We start from the raw sequence: 19,663 nt of genomic DNA, 5'->3' as shown, positions 1-19,663 counted from the left end.
CATTGGAATCACATGCTCGCGAGGATTCTCTGGCCTTCCCACGGCCATTTTAGAGGATTCTTAACAGTAAGCCACATTACTGTTCGTCTGGAGTCACATGTAGGCCAGAATAGCAGATTTCCTTCCTTAAAGGAGATTGGTGAACAAAATGGGCTTATACGACAATTGGCAATGGTTTCATGGTCAAGCCCTTTAATTCCAGATTTATTAGCTGAATTGAAATTCCACCCACTGCCATGGTGAGATTTGAACTCATGTCCTCAGAGTATTAACCTGGGCCTCTGCATTAGTCTGGTGACAAGAACAATTAGATTAGCCATAATCTTATTGAATGGTGGAGCAGGTTTAAGGCTCAAATGGCCTACTCCTCCCTTTTCTTATATAGGCAGTGTGCAGAGTTAGTTTGCAGATCATGATATTGTTAAACATGCTTGAGGGGCAAAATGGCCTACTCACATTCTTCAAGATAATGGAAAGATTAGATTCAATCAAAGTGGATGGGCTACTCAGGCTAGTTAAGTTGAAGGGGACAAGGAGACAAAAGTGTGTTCTGTAAACATTAGATTGGATGCTAAGAGATACTTATTGTACAGAGCATCTTCAACCACTGGAACATGTTGCTGGCATGTGTAGTGAACGTGGTTCCCTGCAAGCATTCAAAGTGAGCCAGATCAACTCCTGAGTGGTAAACATATCCACATATAGAGGTATTTGGAGAATTGAAGCTTTTGTCACCCAGTCACTGTGATCCTCTGGAATGTATTAGATTGCTTCAGGAGTTGGAGAGGAATTTGGGAAAAGCAGCACCTACCCATGGTTTTGTGTCTAAGTTAGAGGGACATTTCTATTTACTATTAAGTGATCCCAAACAGAGTGCTTCTGGCAAGGTATCACTGTCTAGCACTGACTCAAGATTAATGGCTACTTGGGCATGTAGGGCTCCTTAAGCCTATATATAGAACTGTACCACAGCGTGGCTCCTTGCAATAACTTACAGACTATAGGGAAATAAAAGGATGTAGGAACAGAGCAATCACATGAGATTAGGGATACGGCTTGTGTGAAGGATGGACATCAATATGGACTGTTTCTGCAGAACAACAACTTGTGCCTACGGGCATCTTTAGTATAACATCCTGAGGTGCTTCACAAAACTGTTAGAAAACAAAATTTGATATTGAATCGCATTAGACCAGATGACCGAAAGCTTGGTCAAAGAGGTAAGTTTTAAGAAATTTCTTAAAGGAGGAGAGGTGTTGGGAGGGTATTTCAGAGCTTGGGCCTTAGCAGCCGAAGACATGGCCACCAATGGTGGGAGGATTGAAATTGCGGACTTCTCAATACACGAGAATTGGAGGAGTGCGGATATCTTGGAAGGTTGTGTGTTTGGAGGTGATTACAGAGCGAGGAGCAAGGCTATGGAATGTTTGAAAGCAAGGATGAAGTTTTAAAAATCCAGTCATTGCTTAACCAAGATTCAGTGTTTTCAAATGAGCACGGGTGATGAATGAATGGGAGTTGGTGAGAGTTAGGACACTGGGTAGTAGAGTTTTGGATGATCTCAAGTTACAGAGAGTAGAATGTGGCTACCAGCCAGGAGTGCACTGGGAGAGTCAGGTCTGGAGGTAACCAGGTTGGATGAGATTCTCAGCAAAAGATGATACAAGGAGGGGTGGAGTCAGGGGACAGAAACAGCTTTTCATGTTGTAATATATTTTAAAAATTGGATAGCTTGAGACATTTGCGATGCTTTGTAAAGGCTGTCTTTACAGATGGCTTTTAGCTAGTTAGTCAACAGCAAAAAGTGTTAAGTTTATTTAGAAACTGTATGGTCTTCATTTGTTTGGATTAACAGTTTCTCATGGAAAGCTTGTATACTGTTCAGGCCAGTCGTCAATGCGCCACTGGCAATGTTCCATTGCCCCTATGTTATGAAATCCTTGTGGGGTCATGGGATAAATATTTTCTCTTGCTAGCCCTACTGCTGTCATGTTTATAAGATTATATCTGTTTGCAGATTTGGTAGCATTTAAGAAAAAAAAATGACTTTGTCTAAACCTCGTGGTCTGTCTTGTGAGTTGGACTATGTTAGCTTCTAACAGCTAAATTCAGCCGGTGTGCACAAATATTCTTTTGTGAAATTAAGTGCCTCCAGAAGGTTGTTTGCTGCAGAGGTATGAAATGTTCATTAGAATTTACAGAGTGAGTTATGGTTTTGAGAGCTTCTGAGTCACTTCATTTAATTGATTCCAGATGTTCCCAGAATAGAGTCAAAGCACAAAGATTGTTAGTGTTTAAGCTTAGCTCTGAGGCCTTTTCACTTCCTGTGCTGAGTTAGATCAAATGTCCCCAATTATACCCGTGCCTTAGGCTAAAGCAACAAGCAGTAACGTTCAGATCACGAGAATTTCTGTATTGTGCTATTTCATCTCAAATTAAAGAAAGATTGCTCATGTGAGGCAAGCAGAGAAACTGCGTTTTACCTGTTAAAATGTGGACTAACCATACAATTCTATTACGTTCTGAATATTTAGGTAGCTGGCTAGCAGTAATTTCCTATTCCAGTTTGAAGCTTTATATTTAGGATTTCCAATAACTTTTGCTGGGAGAGATACTGTGTATTTATCTGATCAGGATATAGATAGGATTGAGGTTCATTTCTAATATCTCCTTTCCCAGCAAGGCTTTCTGGTTATCTGCCAGCATTTCACTAAGTCACTTGTGTTATGCTTGAAAGCTATGTTTTTGTCTAATATATGTGCTGTTTTCTTTCTTGCCTTCAATTTTTTTCCTTCTGCCCTCATTTCTCATCCCTTCCCCTCTCCCAGCTTCTCTAAGATTTACTGGACACTACAAATTAGCACTGTAGGCCATTAGGAAAAACTAAAGCAATATGTAACTTTCCAGCACTCAAAATGTTCTCCCCGGAGAGAAATCATTTAGATGTTGTGAAATGAGCAGCATTGGTGAATGTGGTGTGAATTGCTCATTTATCCCACTGTGGACTGGGGTGGGGGCTCTATTTGGGGTTTCTGAGATACTGTCACCATAAAACTGGGTGGTTGTCATTTCTGACAACAGGACTATCCAAAGAACAGTTTCTTGGAGAACCTGGATACCTTAGTTATTCGAGAGTTGCTAAGAGGTGTTTTGCTGCTTTCTGCCAGTACTTTGTATTTTGTTCTAAATCAGGAGAGAAGTCAACTGAATAATTTCAATGAGAAAGAGAGATTGGTGTGGCAAAGTAGAGGATAGATTTTCAAATGCGGGGTGTGCCTGGACTCTTGAGGATCTGTAAGGAGATGGGAGATTTTAGTCGACCAGGCCCACCATTTTTTTTGTAGTTGTTGTCTTGACTATTAATACAACACTTCTGTAATTGTAATACGATTGTTACTATTGTTAAATGATGAAAATACAAAAGTAGCAGGAAAAGACTAGTCCATCAAACCTGCCCCATTCTGACCATCTATAAACCCCCGCCACGCACGCACACACCCCCACAGTGGGTTAGCACTGCTGCCTCACAGTGCGAAGGACCCAGACTCGATTCCCGGCTTGGGTTACTGTCTGTGCGGAGTTTGCACGTTCTCCCCGTGTCTGCGTGGGTTTCCTCCGGGTGCTCCGGTTTCCTCCCACAGTCTGAAAGACATGCTTGTCAGTGTATCCAAACAGGCGCCAGAGTGTGGTGACAAGGGGATTTTCACAGTAACTTCATTGCAGTGTTAATATAAGTCTACTTGTGACACTAATAAATAAACTTTTAAAAAAAACACAAGCACACGCACAGTTATACACCCTTTTGAGAGAGTCGATAAAAATGTTGTCAAGTTAGGTTCTCTCTGATTCCCCCAAAAACCAGTCAAGCAAGTACTAGAAGACCACAATATTACTAGCCCTAAATTAGGATAGTAGTGTGACTAAAGTAAGGTATTTTTATTGAAGATTTGGGATGGATTTTGTGATTAGTGACCACAATCACTAGTGAAAGTGAGGCTGCTTATGGTCATTGTGAACTGAACACACTATTAAAAACCCAGTTACCAATTCATTCAACAAGGTGTAAAAGGTTTTTTACAGCAAGACTAGGAGTGTAAAAGTGGAAGATTTTGTCAATTCAATGATTTGAAAATTGATTGCCGTTGTGGAGGCTGCAGCTGTGCGCCCTCTGCAGAAGGGTAGAATCGCAGTGATGTGGATTTCTGTGTTTAATTGTCCATTTGCAGACTCCACAAGTTGCTGAGAGTTTGAGGGGATAAATGACGGAGAATTCTGAACAGCAAAATCCAGGCCAATACTGGAAGCTTTAATTGGCGACTGATTTGGAATAAAGAAACTGTGCATAATAAATTTCTCTGTACTTTGGTTTTAAACATATCCACGGATGTCATTAATTGCCTGTAATCAGAGTCAGCTGTTAGCACTAATGTTTGATACAATTCAATCACTTTAAATTATCTAATAATATGAGTAATTTAGCATTAAATTCCTGCTTTGCTATCTTTCTTGCATTACTTCATTCAAACTATTGGGTAATGATTTCTATGATTTCTAATATATTTAGTACAAACAAGATTCATAATTTGTAATTTTTTGGCCGTACAGTCCTGCAGAGACCATTGCCTGCTGACTTTGTCAATGGAGACTGAAGTTTTTTTTAACTCTAGAGTACCTTGTCCAGAATAAATGATAAGTACTCATATTTTCTGTCCACAAAACAACATGCATTAAATATAGATCCATCGAATCTCATCCATCTGGAATTTTGATGAAGGACCTTCAAGCAAAATATTTTCAGATGCTCATAAAATTCTTGTAGATTTTCATCAATTTTCTGTTTGAAACTTGTCATTGTATGAACAAAGGTTGTCTGAAAGGTTGTAAGTGGAGGCTTTGATACAGAAAGCCAAGCCAGAGAAAAACATTTTAATAGCCTGAATTGAAGTTGTTCTCGGAAGAATGGTTTTCTTTGTGTTTCTTTCCAGTAACAAGGTGTAGATCCCTGGACTCTTTTATTGACTGGTACAGCATTGACTTGAACTAAGCAGAAGAAATTTGCAAATGTCCACCTTTCATGGCAACATGTTATTGGGTAGGATATTCCATGTAGGAGAAATACATTTGATGGAGGAGCACGAGTGGTAGTCATCTTCAAAAAAATGGGCTTGACCATATTTTATTAAGCACCATCTCTAAGTCTTTATGTTGTCTTCAAAGACACTCTAAATCCATCTTTGTCATCGCACTCTTGAATTTTCGATTTTTCGGTACTCGCTATCTTGTATGCAGCTCTGCAAGGCACCAGGTAAGTTTTTATGAAGCACAGACATTTATGAATCTGGGCAGAATTATTAAAACCCCCATAGACACATGGGGTGGAAACTTTTCAGCTGTAATTCCTGCTTCTCTTTGTGATGTGATGAAGTTCACAGGCATCAGCAGTCTTGTTAGAATAACTAGTTTTCATGCTTGGGTGTGAGCAGTTGTGTATTGATAAGCTATCAAACATAAAGAGCCTCCGGCTGAGGCTAATCTTGTTCCTCCTGACATTCCCATCTGCATATTTGCTGGGGGAGTTCACTGAAATTTGAATAAGAGTCTACAAGCTTCCAACCAATAGTGATCAGGAACTGAAAGTGGGTGACCAACCATGATCATATTGAATGGCGGGGAGGTGATGGCCTAGTGGTATTATCGCTAGACTATTAATCCAAAAACTCAGCTAATGTTCTGGGGACCAATCTTCGAATCCCGCCACGGCAGATAATGGAATTTGAATTCAATAAAAATATCTGGAATTAAGAATATACTGATGACCATGAAACCATTGTTGATTGTCGCAAAAGCCCATCTGATTCACTAATGTCTTTTTAGGGAAGGAGATCTGCCATCCTTACCTGGTCTGGCCTACATGTGACTCCAGAGCCACAGCAATGTGGTTGACTCTCAACTGTTCTCAGGCAACTAGGGATGAGCAATAAATGCTGGCCCAGCCAGTGACGCTCATGTCCCACGAATTAATAAAGAAAAAGCTCAAAGGGTCGAATGGCCCTCTCCTGCACCTAGTTTCTATGAACTGGAATTGTGGCCTATTTTATTTCCCTAACTCCAGAAAATGAGACCAATTGCTAAATTGCTTCCTTCTCCAAGCTCCGATGAGATACTTCAGCAGAGACCAGGATCAACGTTTGCCTTTTATACGGCTTTATTACTCAATGAATAATTTGATGAGTGATCGAATGAACCTAGAACAGCCTGGTTTTAATTGATCTCCAATCTTTTGAGTCTGAAATCAGCATCAGTTTATATTTGTTGTAGGTTGTAAATAAGGAATAAATATTAACAATTAGCTTGTTGCAGAGTAAATATTAGTAGTTAGCAAAGGTTTTATTGTCACTGCTGTTTCCTGAATGGAAGAAAAACTTTGTGCATTGCTGCAATTTCAACTAAAATGTTCTTATTAAATAAGAGAAGAAAAAAGTAGTCCTTTTCTTTTTGTTCTCTATGCAAAGCCTTCCATTAGAGGAAAGATCAGGCAGAAGCAGTGGAATGGAAGGTAGGTGAGGCAGATAAAAATGGGGATGAGAGAGGATTTGGTGAGTGGGGAAGGGATGGGAAGAAATGGGTTTGGTTGTGAGGACGAGGGTATAGCTTGATGATTGAACAAAGAATACGACCCAGAGGCCATCAAAAAAGATCGTCACCAAGAATAGAGAGTTCAAAAGAAATTTCTTTACTCAGTGAGACGTGAGAATGTGGAACTGGCTACCCCAAGGAGTTGTGGTGAAAAGTATAGATGCTAAAAGGGAAGGTAGGTAAGCATATGAGGGAGACAGGAATGAAGGCTGATGCTGAAAGGAGTTAGATGAGGAAGAACAGGAGGAGTTATGACTTGTACAAATTTCAGTATGGGCTGGGTGGGCCGATTGGCCTGTTCCTATTTTTGTACATGATGTATACAGGTTCATTCCTTTAGCTCAACTGAATAAGAAAAATCAAGCTGTGCTTTTAGTGTTTTTATAATTGTCAAACCATTTCCTCAACAGCCAGAAATCGTATAAGGAACTAATTGATCTTGGATCAGCGACTTTCAGTCCTACACATTCCTCTGGAGAAGGAGGGAAGGAGATTGGGTGGCTCTTTCTAATCTAACCTTGTTTGAGGCTTTAGGATTTTGTATTTAAACCTACAAGTCTTTTGCCGAGATATTGTGGTGCAGTGGTAGCATCCTTACCTATGGACTAGAAGCGCCCAGTTCAAGTTCCACTCAAGGACTTGATGGCTACGGAAGGTGCTTTCATGAAATTGCCAAATGGATTGATTATCAGCCTGTAAATCCACCCTGCCTAATAGCAGGTGATAAGAGTGGGAAAGCAAAAGGGAATGGCAACTCACTGCTGTACTTTGCCAAGCGTAATCTTGGAATCCAGTGCAAGTTCTCTTTGGGCATGGTACCTAAAGGAGAAGGAGGATTCCTAGTTTCTAATAGCTTGCCTGCTTCAATCCGATCTATATCTTGCATTCAGTTAAAGATATATATATATATATAAATAAGAGTAACTTGAATTTATAAAGCATCTACACCATAGAAAACTTCAGGGAGGTGTGAGGAAGATGGACACTCAGCCAAATGAAAGATGAATTGAAAACTAGAGAGATTCAAACATAGAGTTTCTTGAAAGATTGGCATGGATTTGGGGAGGTAGCAACATGTTCAAGGACTTTGGTGAGGAAAGGGAGGTTTTGTCTGAAACTTGGGTTGTGTTGGAAGGCTGCGTTTTGAGCTATATCGCACTATGGTGACAGTTGGATTTCTCTGGAAGGAATATACTTTGTATATATTAAATTGCATTGGTGTGAACGTGACTTTTTTATGTTGAGTTACAAACATGCTGATGTAATGGTGTGGGGCATCTGGTGATAGAGAAGGGCAAGTCACCAAGCAGGTGTCCCGGGTCATGCCTAAAGCTCTGAAGCACGTGGTTCCTGCTGAATGCTGATGGACATGCTCAGTGAATAGTGCAGTTGGTAACATGAAAGCTGAAATGGAGGGAAATGGTTAACCCTCGAGTTGTTCCTTCTCCTGGGTTGGCTGTGTGCAAGTTTTGGCATTTTCTGCTTCAGGGCAGTGTGCTGTCATTTTTATGTTTTTCCCTAGTCTCTCGAGCTGCAATGGAATTTGGGTGCTGTTAGTCTCTTCACATCTTGAACCTATTAACACCAATTGGAGAGAAATAATTTTCTGATGCAATAACCAGATGCATTTAAGCGATGTGTGTGTCTGGATGGATTTTTTTCTAGCTTGTTTTGTTAAGGGAGACTCTAAGCTGAGCTAAAACAAGTGAAGCTTTTGTGATGAGTCAATAAATGAATGATGCACTTTCTGCATTTGTAGGCAAATGGTGAGTTATTAAAATGATGGAGCTTTAGTTTAGAAGCATTGTTTATTAATTCAGAAGTATATTTTTTGTTTTCAAATGGGTGGCACGGTGGTCAGCGCTGCTTCCTCACAGCGCCAAGGGCCGGGTTCAATTCTGACCTTGGGTGACTGTGTGGAGTTTGCATGTTCTCTCTGCGTGGGTTTCCTCCAGGTGCTCCAGTTTCCTCCCACATTCCAAAGATGGGTGCGTTAGGTTGATTGGCCAAGTTAAATTGCTCCTTAGTGTCAGCGGAATTAGCAGGGTAAATACGGGATGGGGTTACAGAGATGGAGCCTGAGTGGGATTGTTGTTGGTGCAGGCTTGATGGGCCGAAAGGCTCCCTTCTGCATTGTAGGGATTCTATGAAAATACTTTCAAACCTAATTGGCCTCTGGCTCCTTTTGTCAAACATCTTTCTTTCTCAAAAGAAATTTTTAACTTCAGGGCAATATAGAAACTAAGCTCTTGCTAAGTCAGCCATTTTATGCAGGCTACTCTTAATGAAGTATATCTCTCAGGAATGAAGCAATTTGCATTTGTAATCAGATTTATATTATAGTGAAATAGCATTGTCCAGCAGAGGGGTAAACTGTGCTGAATCTAGGCTCCAGACATGAATTACCAAGCGGTACTGCCCTGTCTATACTGTTAGTTCATAGACATTCCTGCCTTAATTATATGTGCATTAGATATACCCTAACAACAGATACTGCAAATTTATGAACTACTCAGTGTTGTTCACCAGTGAACAGAATGTAAGGTGCAACCATGTCGATCCTTGATCTGTTTTTAACACACAAAACCAGAAAACTCATTTGGTTCAGGGTTGAGAAGTTTAGGGATTGTACAAAATATTTGTCAGTAATCCTTGATTTATCTGTGGTATTTGAAAAGTTAATATTCTGGGACATTTCTCACTGACATCACTCAAGACATGTTTTGATGTAATTTCAGAAGGGTTAGCAGGAAACAGTTACTGAGGTGTCAAGGAACAGGATTGATATATATGAAATACTTATAAACATACGAGTTGGGAGGAGAAGTAGGCCACTCAGCCCCTTGAGTCTGCTCTGCCATTTATTAAGATCATGGCTCATTTTTTGTGGCCATACCCCGTCCCCCCAATGACCCTGCCTCCATTGCTGTCTGAGGAAGAGAATTACACCGACTGACAGCCCTCTGAGAGACTGAGAGAAAAAGATTCTCCTCAAGCCCGTATCAGATGGGAGACTCTTTTTAAACACTGACCTCTAATTCTAGTCTTTCCCATAAGGGATACTTAGATACCGGGCGGCACGGTAGCACAGTGGTTAGCACTGCTGCTTCACAGCTCCAGGGTTCCGGGTTCGATTCCCGGCTCGGGTCACTGTCTGTGTGGAGTTTGCACATTCTCCTCGTGTCTGCGTGGGTTTCCTCCGGGTGCTCCGGTTTCCTCCCACAGTCCAAAGATGTGCGGGTTAGGTTGATTGGCCAGGTTAAAAATTGCCCCTTAGAGTCCTGGGATGCGTAGGTTAGAGGGATTAGTGGGTAAATACGTGGGCGTAGGGCCTGGGTGGGATTGTGGTCGGTGCAGACTCGATGGGCCGAATGGCCTCCTTCTGCACTGTAGGGTTTCTATGATTCTATGATTTCCAAAGAGCGTTCGATAAGGTTCTGGACAAAAGGCTACTTAATATGATAAGAGCCCATGGTTTTGGGGGTAGTATATTCGGATGGATAGAGGATTAGCTAACTGATAGAAGACAGAGAATTGGGATAAGGGGGGCATTTTCAGGATGGCAACCTGTAACTAGTGGAGTGCCACAGGGATCAGTGCAGGGGCCACAATTATTGACAATATATATTAATGATTTGGATTAGGGAAGTGAACGTACTATTGCCAGGTTTGCAGGTGAAACAAAAATAGATGGGAAGGCAAATGGTGAGGATGACACAAAGTGTCTACCAAGGGATATAGACAGATTAAATGTGTAAAAAGTTGGCAGATGGAATATAATGTAGGAAAATGTGAAGTTGTGCTCTTTGGTCAGAAGAATAAAGGAGCTAATTGTTGTTTAAATGGAGAAAGACTGCAGAAAGCTGCAGCACAGAGGGATTTGGGGTCCTCGTGCATAAATCACAAAAAGCTAGCCTAGAAATTCAGCAGGTGATAGAGGAGGCAAATGGAATATTTCAAAGGGAATGGAGTATAAAAATAGGGAAGTCTTGCTAAAACTATACAACGCACTAGTTAGACCACATCTGGAATACTGTGAACAGTTTTGGTCCCCTTATCTAAGGAAAGATATGCTGGTATTGGAGGCAGTCCAGAGAAGGTTCACTAAATTGATCCCGAGTATGGAGGGGTTTTCTTGTGAGGTCATGTTGAGTAGGTTGGGCCTGTACTCATTGGAGTTTAGAAGAATGAGAGGCGATCTTATTGAGACATGTTGGATTCTCAGGGCTTGACAGGGTAGATGCTGTGAGTGGTTGTTTCCCCTTTTGGGAGAGTCAAAGACCACAGGACATAACCTAATAGTAAGGGGTCGCCCGTTTAAGACAGAGATGAGAAGGAATTTCTTCTCTCAGGTGGGTAGCGAATCTGTGGAGTTTTCTTACTGTTAAAGTGTTTTCAAGGCTGAGATAGACAAAGTTTTAATCAGTATGGAATAAGGGTTATGGAGATGAGGATTATAATATCAGATCAGTCATGATCTCATTGGACGGTGGAACAGATTTGATGGGCCGAATGGCCGACTTCTGCTCCTATGTCTTATGGGAAAAATCCTTTCCACATCAAACCTGTCAAGTTTCCTCAGGGTCTTGTATGTTTCAATAAGATCACTCACCATTCTTCTAAACTCTAATGTACACAGGCCCAATCGGTCCAACATTTCCTCGTAAGAAAACTCCTTCATTCTAGGAATCAATCTAGTGAACCTTCTCTGCACTGCTAATACAATTATATTCTTTATTGAGTAAGGAGACCAAGATGGTACACAGTACTCCAGTACGTTAAAACCCTGTGTAACTGTAGCAAAACTTTCCTACTTTTATATCCTATTCCCTTTGCAATAAATGACAAAATTCCATTTACCTTCCTAATCACTCACTGTACCTGAATGCTAACTTTTTGTGATTCCTGTATGTACCACTGATGTATCATTAAAGCAGCTGTCTGACATTTAATATCAAGGGACACTCTTTAAGGCCACTTGGGCAAGATATTGGAGGTGATAGTACACCAAGTTTCAATAGTTTCAGAAGAAAAGGGGAAAATTAGTTGGGGAGAGTTTATAAACTGTTTCCTGTAAAATGGTGGATTAATGACTGTCTTTAAACTGTTTCATGCAACATAACTCATCCTGTCTTGTTTCATTGATGTTAATTCACTATTTATTCAAAGAACAAAGGGAAAATTCAGAATGTAAATCACTTCATGGGATTGTTTTTTTAATTTGATACTGATAAGATCAAAGATCTCTTCTGATGTATGCTCCTTTAATAGTTCACCGAAATAAGCTAGAGACTGAGTTTCAGGGTGAGGGGGTGCTGGTGGAGGAGTGTGTACAAAAGTGTTTCATTTACTCCCCCGTAGAGTGGTATGATTTGTTTGGTCATTGCACAGCACGTCAGAGCAATAGCAATGGAAATATAATTTCCCCGGGTCACCATGCCTCACCTGCTGTTTGAACTCGAGTGTGGCTATTGTCCTTCTGTAATAAAGCGTTGTTATTGGTCTGATTGGAATCAGTGGTGTGTGGCCTTTGTGAAGGAGTTGATTGCTTTTTTTGGTCAGGCCTTTTGTTTATATTCTAGCGGAGGTGTTTGAGTGTATTAGACTGTTATTAAATCCTGGCTCATCCAATTCTCTGTCTATGTCTTTTGGCCTTTGATTACTTGATCTGAGCCGAATAAGCACAAATTAGATTTAACTTATATTTATTTTAACTGGATTGCTTTGCAGTTTTATTCTCCATTGATTTTTATACCCAATAGCTGGATAGCAATATATGTAGTTTGTGCAGAGCTGGTAAGACTTGTATTTTTGATTGTTGATCAGAAAGCTTATCTTCGCAATCACTGGCCGTAAATGCTGAACAGTTGACAGCTGTCCTTGAATGTGTTGTTACCACTCCTCCTCCTCCTCCCCTCTCCTCTCCCCCCCCCCCCCCCCCCCCCCAAATTTGTGCCCTCCTTTCCTGGACTCCATGTTACTCTCCAAATGGGTTTCTGCTCTTGCCCAATGCTGAAACAGCTCTTAGCAAAGTCACAAATGACATCCTGAATGTTTGTGACAAAGCTAAACTAGCCTTCCCCATCCCTCTCCACCTGTCTGCAACCTTTGATCACTCTGCCCCCTCCAGCATTTTCCCACTGTCATGTAGCTGGGTGGGACTGTACTCATCATCAGTCTAATCACAGCCAGAGAGTCACCATCGATGGCTTCTCTCCCAATTCCTGCACAGTTATCTTGGTATCACCAAGGATCTCCTTTTGAGTCCTCCCATTTCTTGTCTATCTGCAAAACCTTTGACAATCTCATCCAAAAATAGTGTTACTTTCCACATATACAACTGATGATTAACTCCGCATTAGAGTGTTCTCAAGTTGTAAGTGATTTCAAAAGTCACACTTTTTAGAGCTAAACCTATGCTAAGGCATTTGATTATTGGGAGGAAGGGTATTTGTTACTCTTGCGGCTTCTTTTGTATGATCCCAGAGGCAAGGGGAATCCAAGATGTCTGGAGAGCTTGGCAGTGCAATGGATGACTGGTACAAGGTATTTCTCAGCTTTTGCCCTTTCCTGCAATCCACCGAGGATATCACTATGGGACAAGGCAAGGAGGTCGGTCCCAAAATCTACCTCAGCCGGTGTGGGGATTGAACCTGTGCTTTGGCGTTATTCTGCATCGCACTCTTGGCCAACTGAGTTACCGCGTCCCTGAGTTTCCACACGTATGATTTCTCATCAGGTCACCAAGCTTTACCTCAGCACTACCTCTCTTCAACCTTCCACTGTCACTACATTGCCAGACTTATTAAATGACATCCAGGACTGACTGAACAGAAATTTTCTCCTCCGAAATATTGGGAAGATTGAAGCAATTACTTTGGTCCCTCCCACAAACGCTGCTCCATCGCCAATTCGTCCCTCTCTCTGGCAAATACCTGAGGCTGAATCAGATTCTTTGCAACCTTGGTGTTACATTTGACCCTGAGATGAATTATCAACCCGTCCCGCGCCATCACTAAATCCTTTGAAGCTTCAGCCGCCTGCCCCACCTCAGCTCGCTTGCTACTGGAATCCTCATTCATGCCGTTTGTTATTCTAACGGATTCCTTGCTGGCCTATCACATTCTACCCTCCATAAACTTGAGATCCTGGTTTTAAATGGTCTGTGTTGGGATGTTTTATTGCGTTAAAAGTTCTATGTCAGTACAAGCTGTTGTTGGATCCACCCTAGCAAAATTCATTTTCTAATTATTTCAGAGATTCAGGTGGTATACTGTGGCATCGCCTTCCCATATTTCCATCATGGGGGGAGGGGAGTGAATGACTCCTTCGCTGCTATGTGTGACCTTGGTTTCCTGCTGATAGATAAATAACTTTTGCCACAACGGGAATGTCAGAGTCACCTGGATTTTTGCAGTGTATTTGGGTTGATTCAAGTTGTTGCAATTTAGATTGTTGGCTGAGACTTATTTGGGTGGATGCTTGTTGGCAGAACATTATGAAGCATCTAAAAAAAAGTTAATGATGTCCTTATAAGCATATTCACTGTCTTGGGCTGTTTTTCTGCACACTCACTGCTGTTTCCCCCTGTGTACATTGAAACAGAAATCCCTGAAATTACAAATGGATTTCAGTTTCTGTCCCCGCTGTTTAGAGTTGGAAAGTGATCTGTCTTTGGAGAGTGATGTGAGTTATAGTCAGCCACCTTAGATCATTTCAGATTGTTCCAGTTTGGAAAGCAGCTGACCTACTGATGGAGCTCCTATTTTCTATTCCAATTAGTTGCAGTCACTCATTACTACTGTTAACCTTTTCAGTACTGAAATTGGAAATGATAACTTCCCCAACATTTATCAGGGTCTGTAGTCTGGGGTCTCCTTGAAAGCCCAAACAGTGTGGTGTCCGATTAGAAGTCTAGTGGGTGTAGCCCCTGGTTCCGCATGAATTTTAACACAAGGGTCCTGCACATGGTCCACTGGTTGGCAAATCTGTGATGCGAAACACCACAGCTGAGGCTGTACGAGGCAACAGGCCGGAACCTTTATCTGTGCCACTCGCATGATGTCTCACAATCAGACCGTCTCTTGCAAGCAGAGCACATAAGCGATGTCAACGTGAGCGACAGCATGTAGATTTATAAACAAGACTGATGTCAGTGTTGGTTTAGTTTGATTAGTGTAGATGTAAGATGAGTATTCGTTACTCCGAAGGTGATGATTTTATAACGTTTGAATGTTTCAAATAAACATGTTCTCTTGTAGTGTTAATGTTGTTAATACGAAAATGTCTATTTTTCTTGTATTAATTTACTTGTGATATTTAAAAGAAAATGCACGTAAAAATGTCACAGTAGATCACACAGAAAAATTAGTGAAATATTTATTGCTTCCAGAGATTCCCATAAATTCTTCTTTTTTTGTCGTGGCAAGCAAAAGCGTAGCTTTTTACAGTGGGTGGTCTGCAGGATGTTTTGCCCCACAAGGGATGAAGAAGCTTGAGAACATCAGATTTACAGTGTCCCATCAACCACTCTTAGCCAGGCACAGCACGGGTTAGACAGAGTGATGTTCCATCTAAACTGTCCCGTCAGGCACTCCTGGAGTAGGTGCAGTGCGGATTAGACGCAAAGTCAAGCTCCCTTTACACTCTCAGGATAGATACAGTGAGAGTGTGAAATCTGAGATTGCAGAAAATGTGACAATTGACATGTCTGCTGTATGAGAAGACAGTTTAAAACCTGACTTTAATGAACATGTGACAGTGGAGGAGTTGCAACAATTTGTCATAGCAATTGCTGTCACAAGCATTTCGTTAAAAATATTGAGTCCTATTGGTAACCAAGGTTACGCCTACGTGTGCTGCTTGCTGATACTGCGATCCACCTTTTGTTAAATGCGAAGGATGCTGTTGCCTTTGGTCACATTGGTTGTTCAGCTAATAGGATAATCTGAGGCTGCCTTTGGGAAGAGGGAAGGTCCCCTGCCATTTAATACCTTGCTTTTGCGCAGTGCTTTTTGACCAGCTAAGTTCTGAATTGATGAGAAGCAATCTAGAGACTGGTACTTGTGATAGTATTTCTGGTAGTTCGGTTTTGGATTGCTTTGCTTTGAGGTCGTCTTGTGACGTTTTACCACTCAGTGATGTATATAGTCAATTGTTTTTAAAAGGTGTAACTAGCTACCTTTAAAATAGCAGCCATACTGTGCTCTTAGATGCTCAGTAATTAATTGAGTGTAAATATCTGAACCCTGCACTCTGAAAGGAATCCAACAGGATGTGTATCTTTTCAGTTGGTACTGTTCAATCCTCTTCCCTTGTTTGTCCCCCCTTTTTTCACTCTTTTCTGTCCACAGTTCATCGTGCTCCCTCTTGAGGGGGGAGGAAATCTAAAAAACATAAGTAAAATCTTACCATTTCTAGACTATTGACTGATCAATGGCCTAAAAAAATAGGTCTGCAATAGTGTTTACACTTTCATCAAAGGTGGAAGATGTATTAGTCGGACTTATTTGGAGGCTTGTTGGTGTTCATTTCATTCCTTGTTGCTGGAGCATACACTGCAGCTAGTCTGGCTGCTGTGTGCAGTGATGTGCAACATGTTTAACATAGTCAATGCTTCATAATTGGAAAAATGCTTGCTTTTCCACCCTCCACACTCGAGTAATACATTAACAGTCTAATGGATTAATAATGAATGATCGTTGGATTGCATTTGTTGCTTAGTTTCAGATGTCTGTCATTTGCAAATAGCTTTTTTAGAACATGAATTAGTGACACAAATCTTGTGAAGTAGGACAGGTGGAGAGTGTATACTCAATTCTTGTTCAGTCGTTGCTACAACATCATAGGGTAATGTATGATTGTGTACATAATGCATATTGGTAGACTTTTGGCAAATATACTTTCTAGAGTTGGAGATTCTTTGATTTATAAACCCTGAAGCAGGTTTGTTGTTGTCTAAGCGTTTTGATGATTTCGTGTTCTAAATAAGTGATGATGGAGATGTGTGTTCTAATAGGACTTGTTTCTCCTCCAGAGTGAAGTCTTGACGCAGGGATACCTACCCTATCAAACCTTGAAGAGTCAGGTATGCACGGATTAAAATGACATTTCGTTAGTTTCTGAAATCAAAGCTTTCTTTTAGTGAAACATGATCTACTTTACTGTTAGCCTCTGCATGTTTCAGTGTTCACACTAAATCTGATTCATATTTACAGGACTGCTATGATACAGTTACCATTCAAAAATACTCTGATTTGTTGATAAGTTGGACAGGTGGAGAGTGTATTGCCAGATGCATTTAATTTCACTCTGTGTCGAACAACATTTCCCTCCATGGAGACATTACTTCCTGCCGGGTTCCATAGATGCTGCTGCTTTTCAACGAAAAAATAAACTTTCATTTATATTGTGCTACTACAGTAAAACAATATCCCATCGTGCTATCCAGCAAGGGAAGCGGGGAAGGAAGAAGAAAAAGATGCTAACCGAAACTGCTTTTGTTTCTACTTGTTGCTTTTGCACAACTCATCAGTGGTCAGATCTAGGAGCATTAACCAACTCTCCCACCCTGCCACCACCCCCCTCCACTGCCGCCCCCCCCAACCAGTCCCCCAACTCCTCCCTCCCCTCCACTGGCCCCCCCCAATTCCCCCACTCCCCCCCCCCCCCCCCCCCCCACACACACACACACACACACACACCAGTCCCCCCAACCCGCTAATCCATGGAATGATATCGCCCAACACTGCTGATGTAAGATAACTTATAAGAGAGTGAAAATGGAAAGTCTTGTGGTCTGAGATTCGCCCGCTCACTACTTAAGTCAACTAAGCATTTGGGATTTGTTCAAATTTCCTGTATTTTTTCTGTCATAACTGGTTAACAACACAGTGGTCTATGGCTCTGGCTGCAGAGAACAGACTACAGTAATGATTGATGTGAATGTGAGGGTCTAAGACCTCACCCTGTATATATATATATATATATATTTTATATATTGTATAGAGATATGTTCATTGCTATCTCTAAAAATTTTAAACTAGGCAAAGACCTAAAATGGCTGAATCTATGTCTGCCTGTGACCCTAAACAAAACCTGGCAGTATTGGAGAAACCTGCACCACATTATCTCCGAAGAACTACTAATGGCCCCCTGTGGGCTGATGATGTGGAGATGCCGGATTTGACTGGGGTAAGCACAGTAAGAAGTCTCACAACACCAGGTTAAAGTCCAACAGGTTTATTTGGTAACACAAGCCACAAACTTTCGGAGCGCTGCTCCTTCATCAGGTGAGTGGGAGTTGTGTTCACAAACAGGGAATATAAAGACTCAAACTCAATTTACAAGATAATGGTTGGAATGCGAGTCTTTGCAGGTAATCAAGTCTTAAAGGTACAGATAATGTGAGTGGAGAGATTACCTGTAAAGACTCGCATTCCAACCATTATCTTGTAAATTGAGTTTGTGTCTTTATATGCCCTGTTTGTGAACACAACTCTCACTCACCTAATGAAGGAGCAGCGCTCCGAAAGCTTGTGATTTGTGCTACCAAATAAACCTGTTAAGGAGCAGCGCTCCGAAAGCTTGTGATTTGTGCTATCAAATAAACCTGTTGGACTTTAACCTGGTGTTGTGAGACTTCCCTCTGTGGGCTGCACAGACCAGCTTTAAAGAGAGCTATACAAAGGCCATCCACATTTCATAACCTAGGCTGGCCAACAGGAATCTATTTGTCTGCCAAGACAAAGGGCCCACAACCTTCCTTTCAATTCTTAATAGTTGAAACATTCAGCAATCCCCGGGACCCAGATGAGGGATGCACATCCCCTGTCAAAAGCAAGTGTGGAGAGGTGAGAGTCATGTGACATGGATCTCTGGTTTGTGGAGTTAGTAATATTGCCTTGCTGAACTGCAAAGTCTCAGCCTGCTATTTACCATCTAACTAGTAGCAGCCTCAAAGATAAGAAGCTCTGGCCCAGGTTTGACGCTTGGCCCTGTCTACACTGCTTCTTTTGGAAATTCTGCACCATCGCTGACCAGATGGATGAATTTCTGTATATCTATCTCATCGTGTGCAGTAGCATCAGAAAAGTGAATTACGCAGCATTGGTTTTTAGCTGTCCAACCTCTGAAGGAATGCCTCATTGGACTTTGATTCTGGACTCTGGAATCCACGTGAAATAATATTTCCTTTCTCTGTGATTTCTTTTTTTTTCTCTATCTCTCTTTACTTCATGAATGGGAAGGAGGGACCACTGCCACCCTCCTGCCATATTTTCAATATGAGGCAGTAAACTAACCCTTTGAGCTTAATCCGACCTTGAGTTTGCTGTGGGATTATTAATAGAAAATTGAATTGCACCAAAACTGAAGGAAATGTGCCACTGACTATAAAGGGGGAAGCAAATCAAAAAGACCTTTCTGTTTACAGATGGGTAATGAGAGGAGAAATTAGTGCTGTTGGAATTAACCACCCTCCTGTCCATAACGTGGTGAAATGCTATATACTGCATGTGATTATTTTCACCTCCATATTCCAAATCTCAAATTTAAAGAAGATTTAAAATGAATTTTCTACTCCTGGGATATTGGAGATTTTAGTCCTTGGAGATGAAACATTTTTCTACAGTTTGCAATTCCATCTTAGGTTGGCTTGAGTTGAGTGCAGGGTGGGAGTCACTTTTACTTTGATTTTTTTTCATTCCACCACCTCTATCATAATTTACTGAAAAGTATTCCAGTACAGCATTGTAACTGTTTTTAAATTGCGGATTTTATTGAGTGAGAGTTTTGGTTAATGGTCATTTATTGTGGGTAGTGTGGTGCAGATCCTGCTTTGGATAGAAACCGTCACAAACTCCTTTTATTTGGATTGACCGATGTGTTGGAGAGGAAGAATCCTCATTGGTTTGAAAGAGGAAAGCTAGTCAGATACTTCCCAGCCCAACTGTAAAAATACATGAAGAACACCTGATGGAATTTGGATAGTGACTGAAGATTAACGGTTTGCATTTTGGAAATACTG

At 41.2% G+C, this 19,663-nt stretch overlaps 1 protein-coding gene across 14 annotated transcripts in view; it reads left to right on the top strand.

Moving 5' to 3' along the window:
• Positions 1 to 19,663, top strand: part of LOC144509076 (RNA binding protein fox-1 homolog 2-like) — a 295,347-nt gene that overhangs the window by 58,161 nt on the left and 217,523 nt on the right. For 12 of the 14 annotated variants that reach the window (XR_013500391.1, XR_013500389.1, XR_013500390.1 and 9 more), the window contains exon 2: positions 16,673 to 16,723. The exons of the other annotated variants lie outside the window; for them this stretch is intronic. Coding sequence is in view for 8 of the 12 variants with exons in the window: in XM_078237387.1 (XP_078093513.1) it covers positions 16,673 to 16,723 (51 nt within the window). In the remaining 4 variants the exon portion in view is untranslated. The remainder of the gene's footprint in view (positions 1 to 16,672; positions 16,724 to 19,663) is intronic. 14 annotated transcript variants of the gene reach the window in all.

Source organism: Mustelus asterias, chromosome 21 (assembly GCF_964213995.1).
Source record: "Mustelus asterias chromosome 21, sMusAst1.hap1.1, whole genome shotgun sequence".
Taxonomy (NCBI): Eukaryota; Metazoa; Chordata; class Chondrichthyes; order Carcharhiniformes; family Triakidae; genus Mustelus; species Mustelus asterias.
Note: the sequence above shows the minus strand (reverse complement) of the source record. Positions and strands in the feature narration are given on the sequence as shown.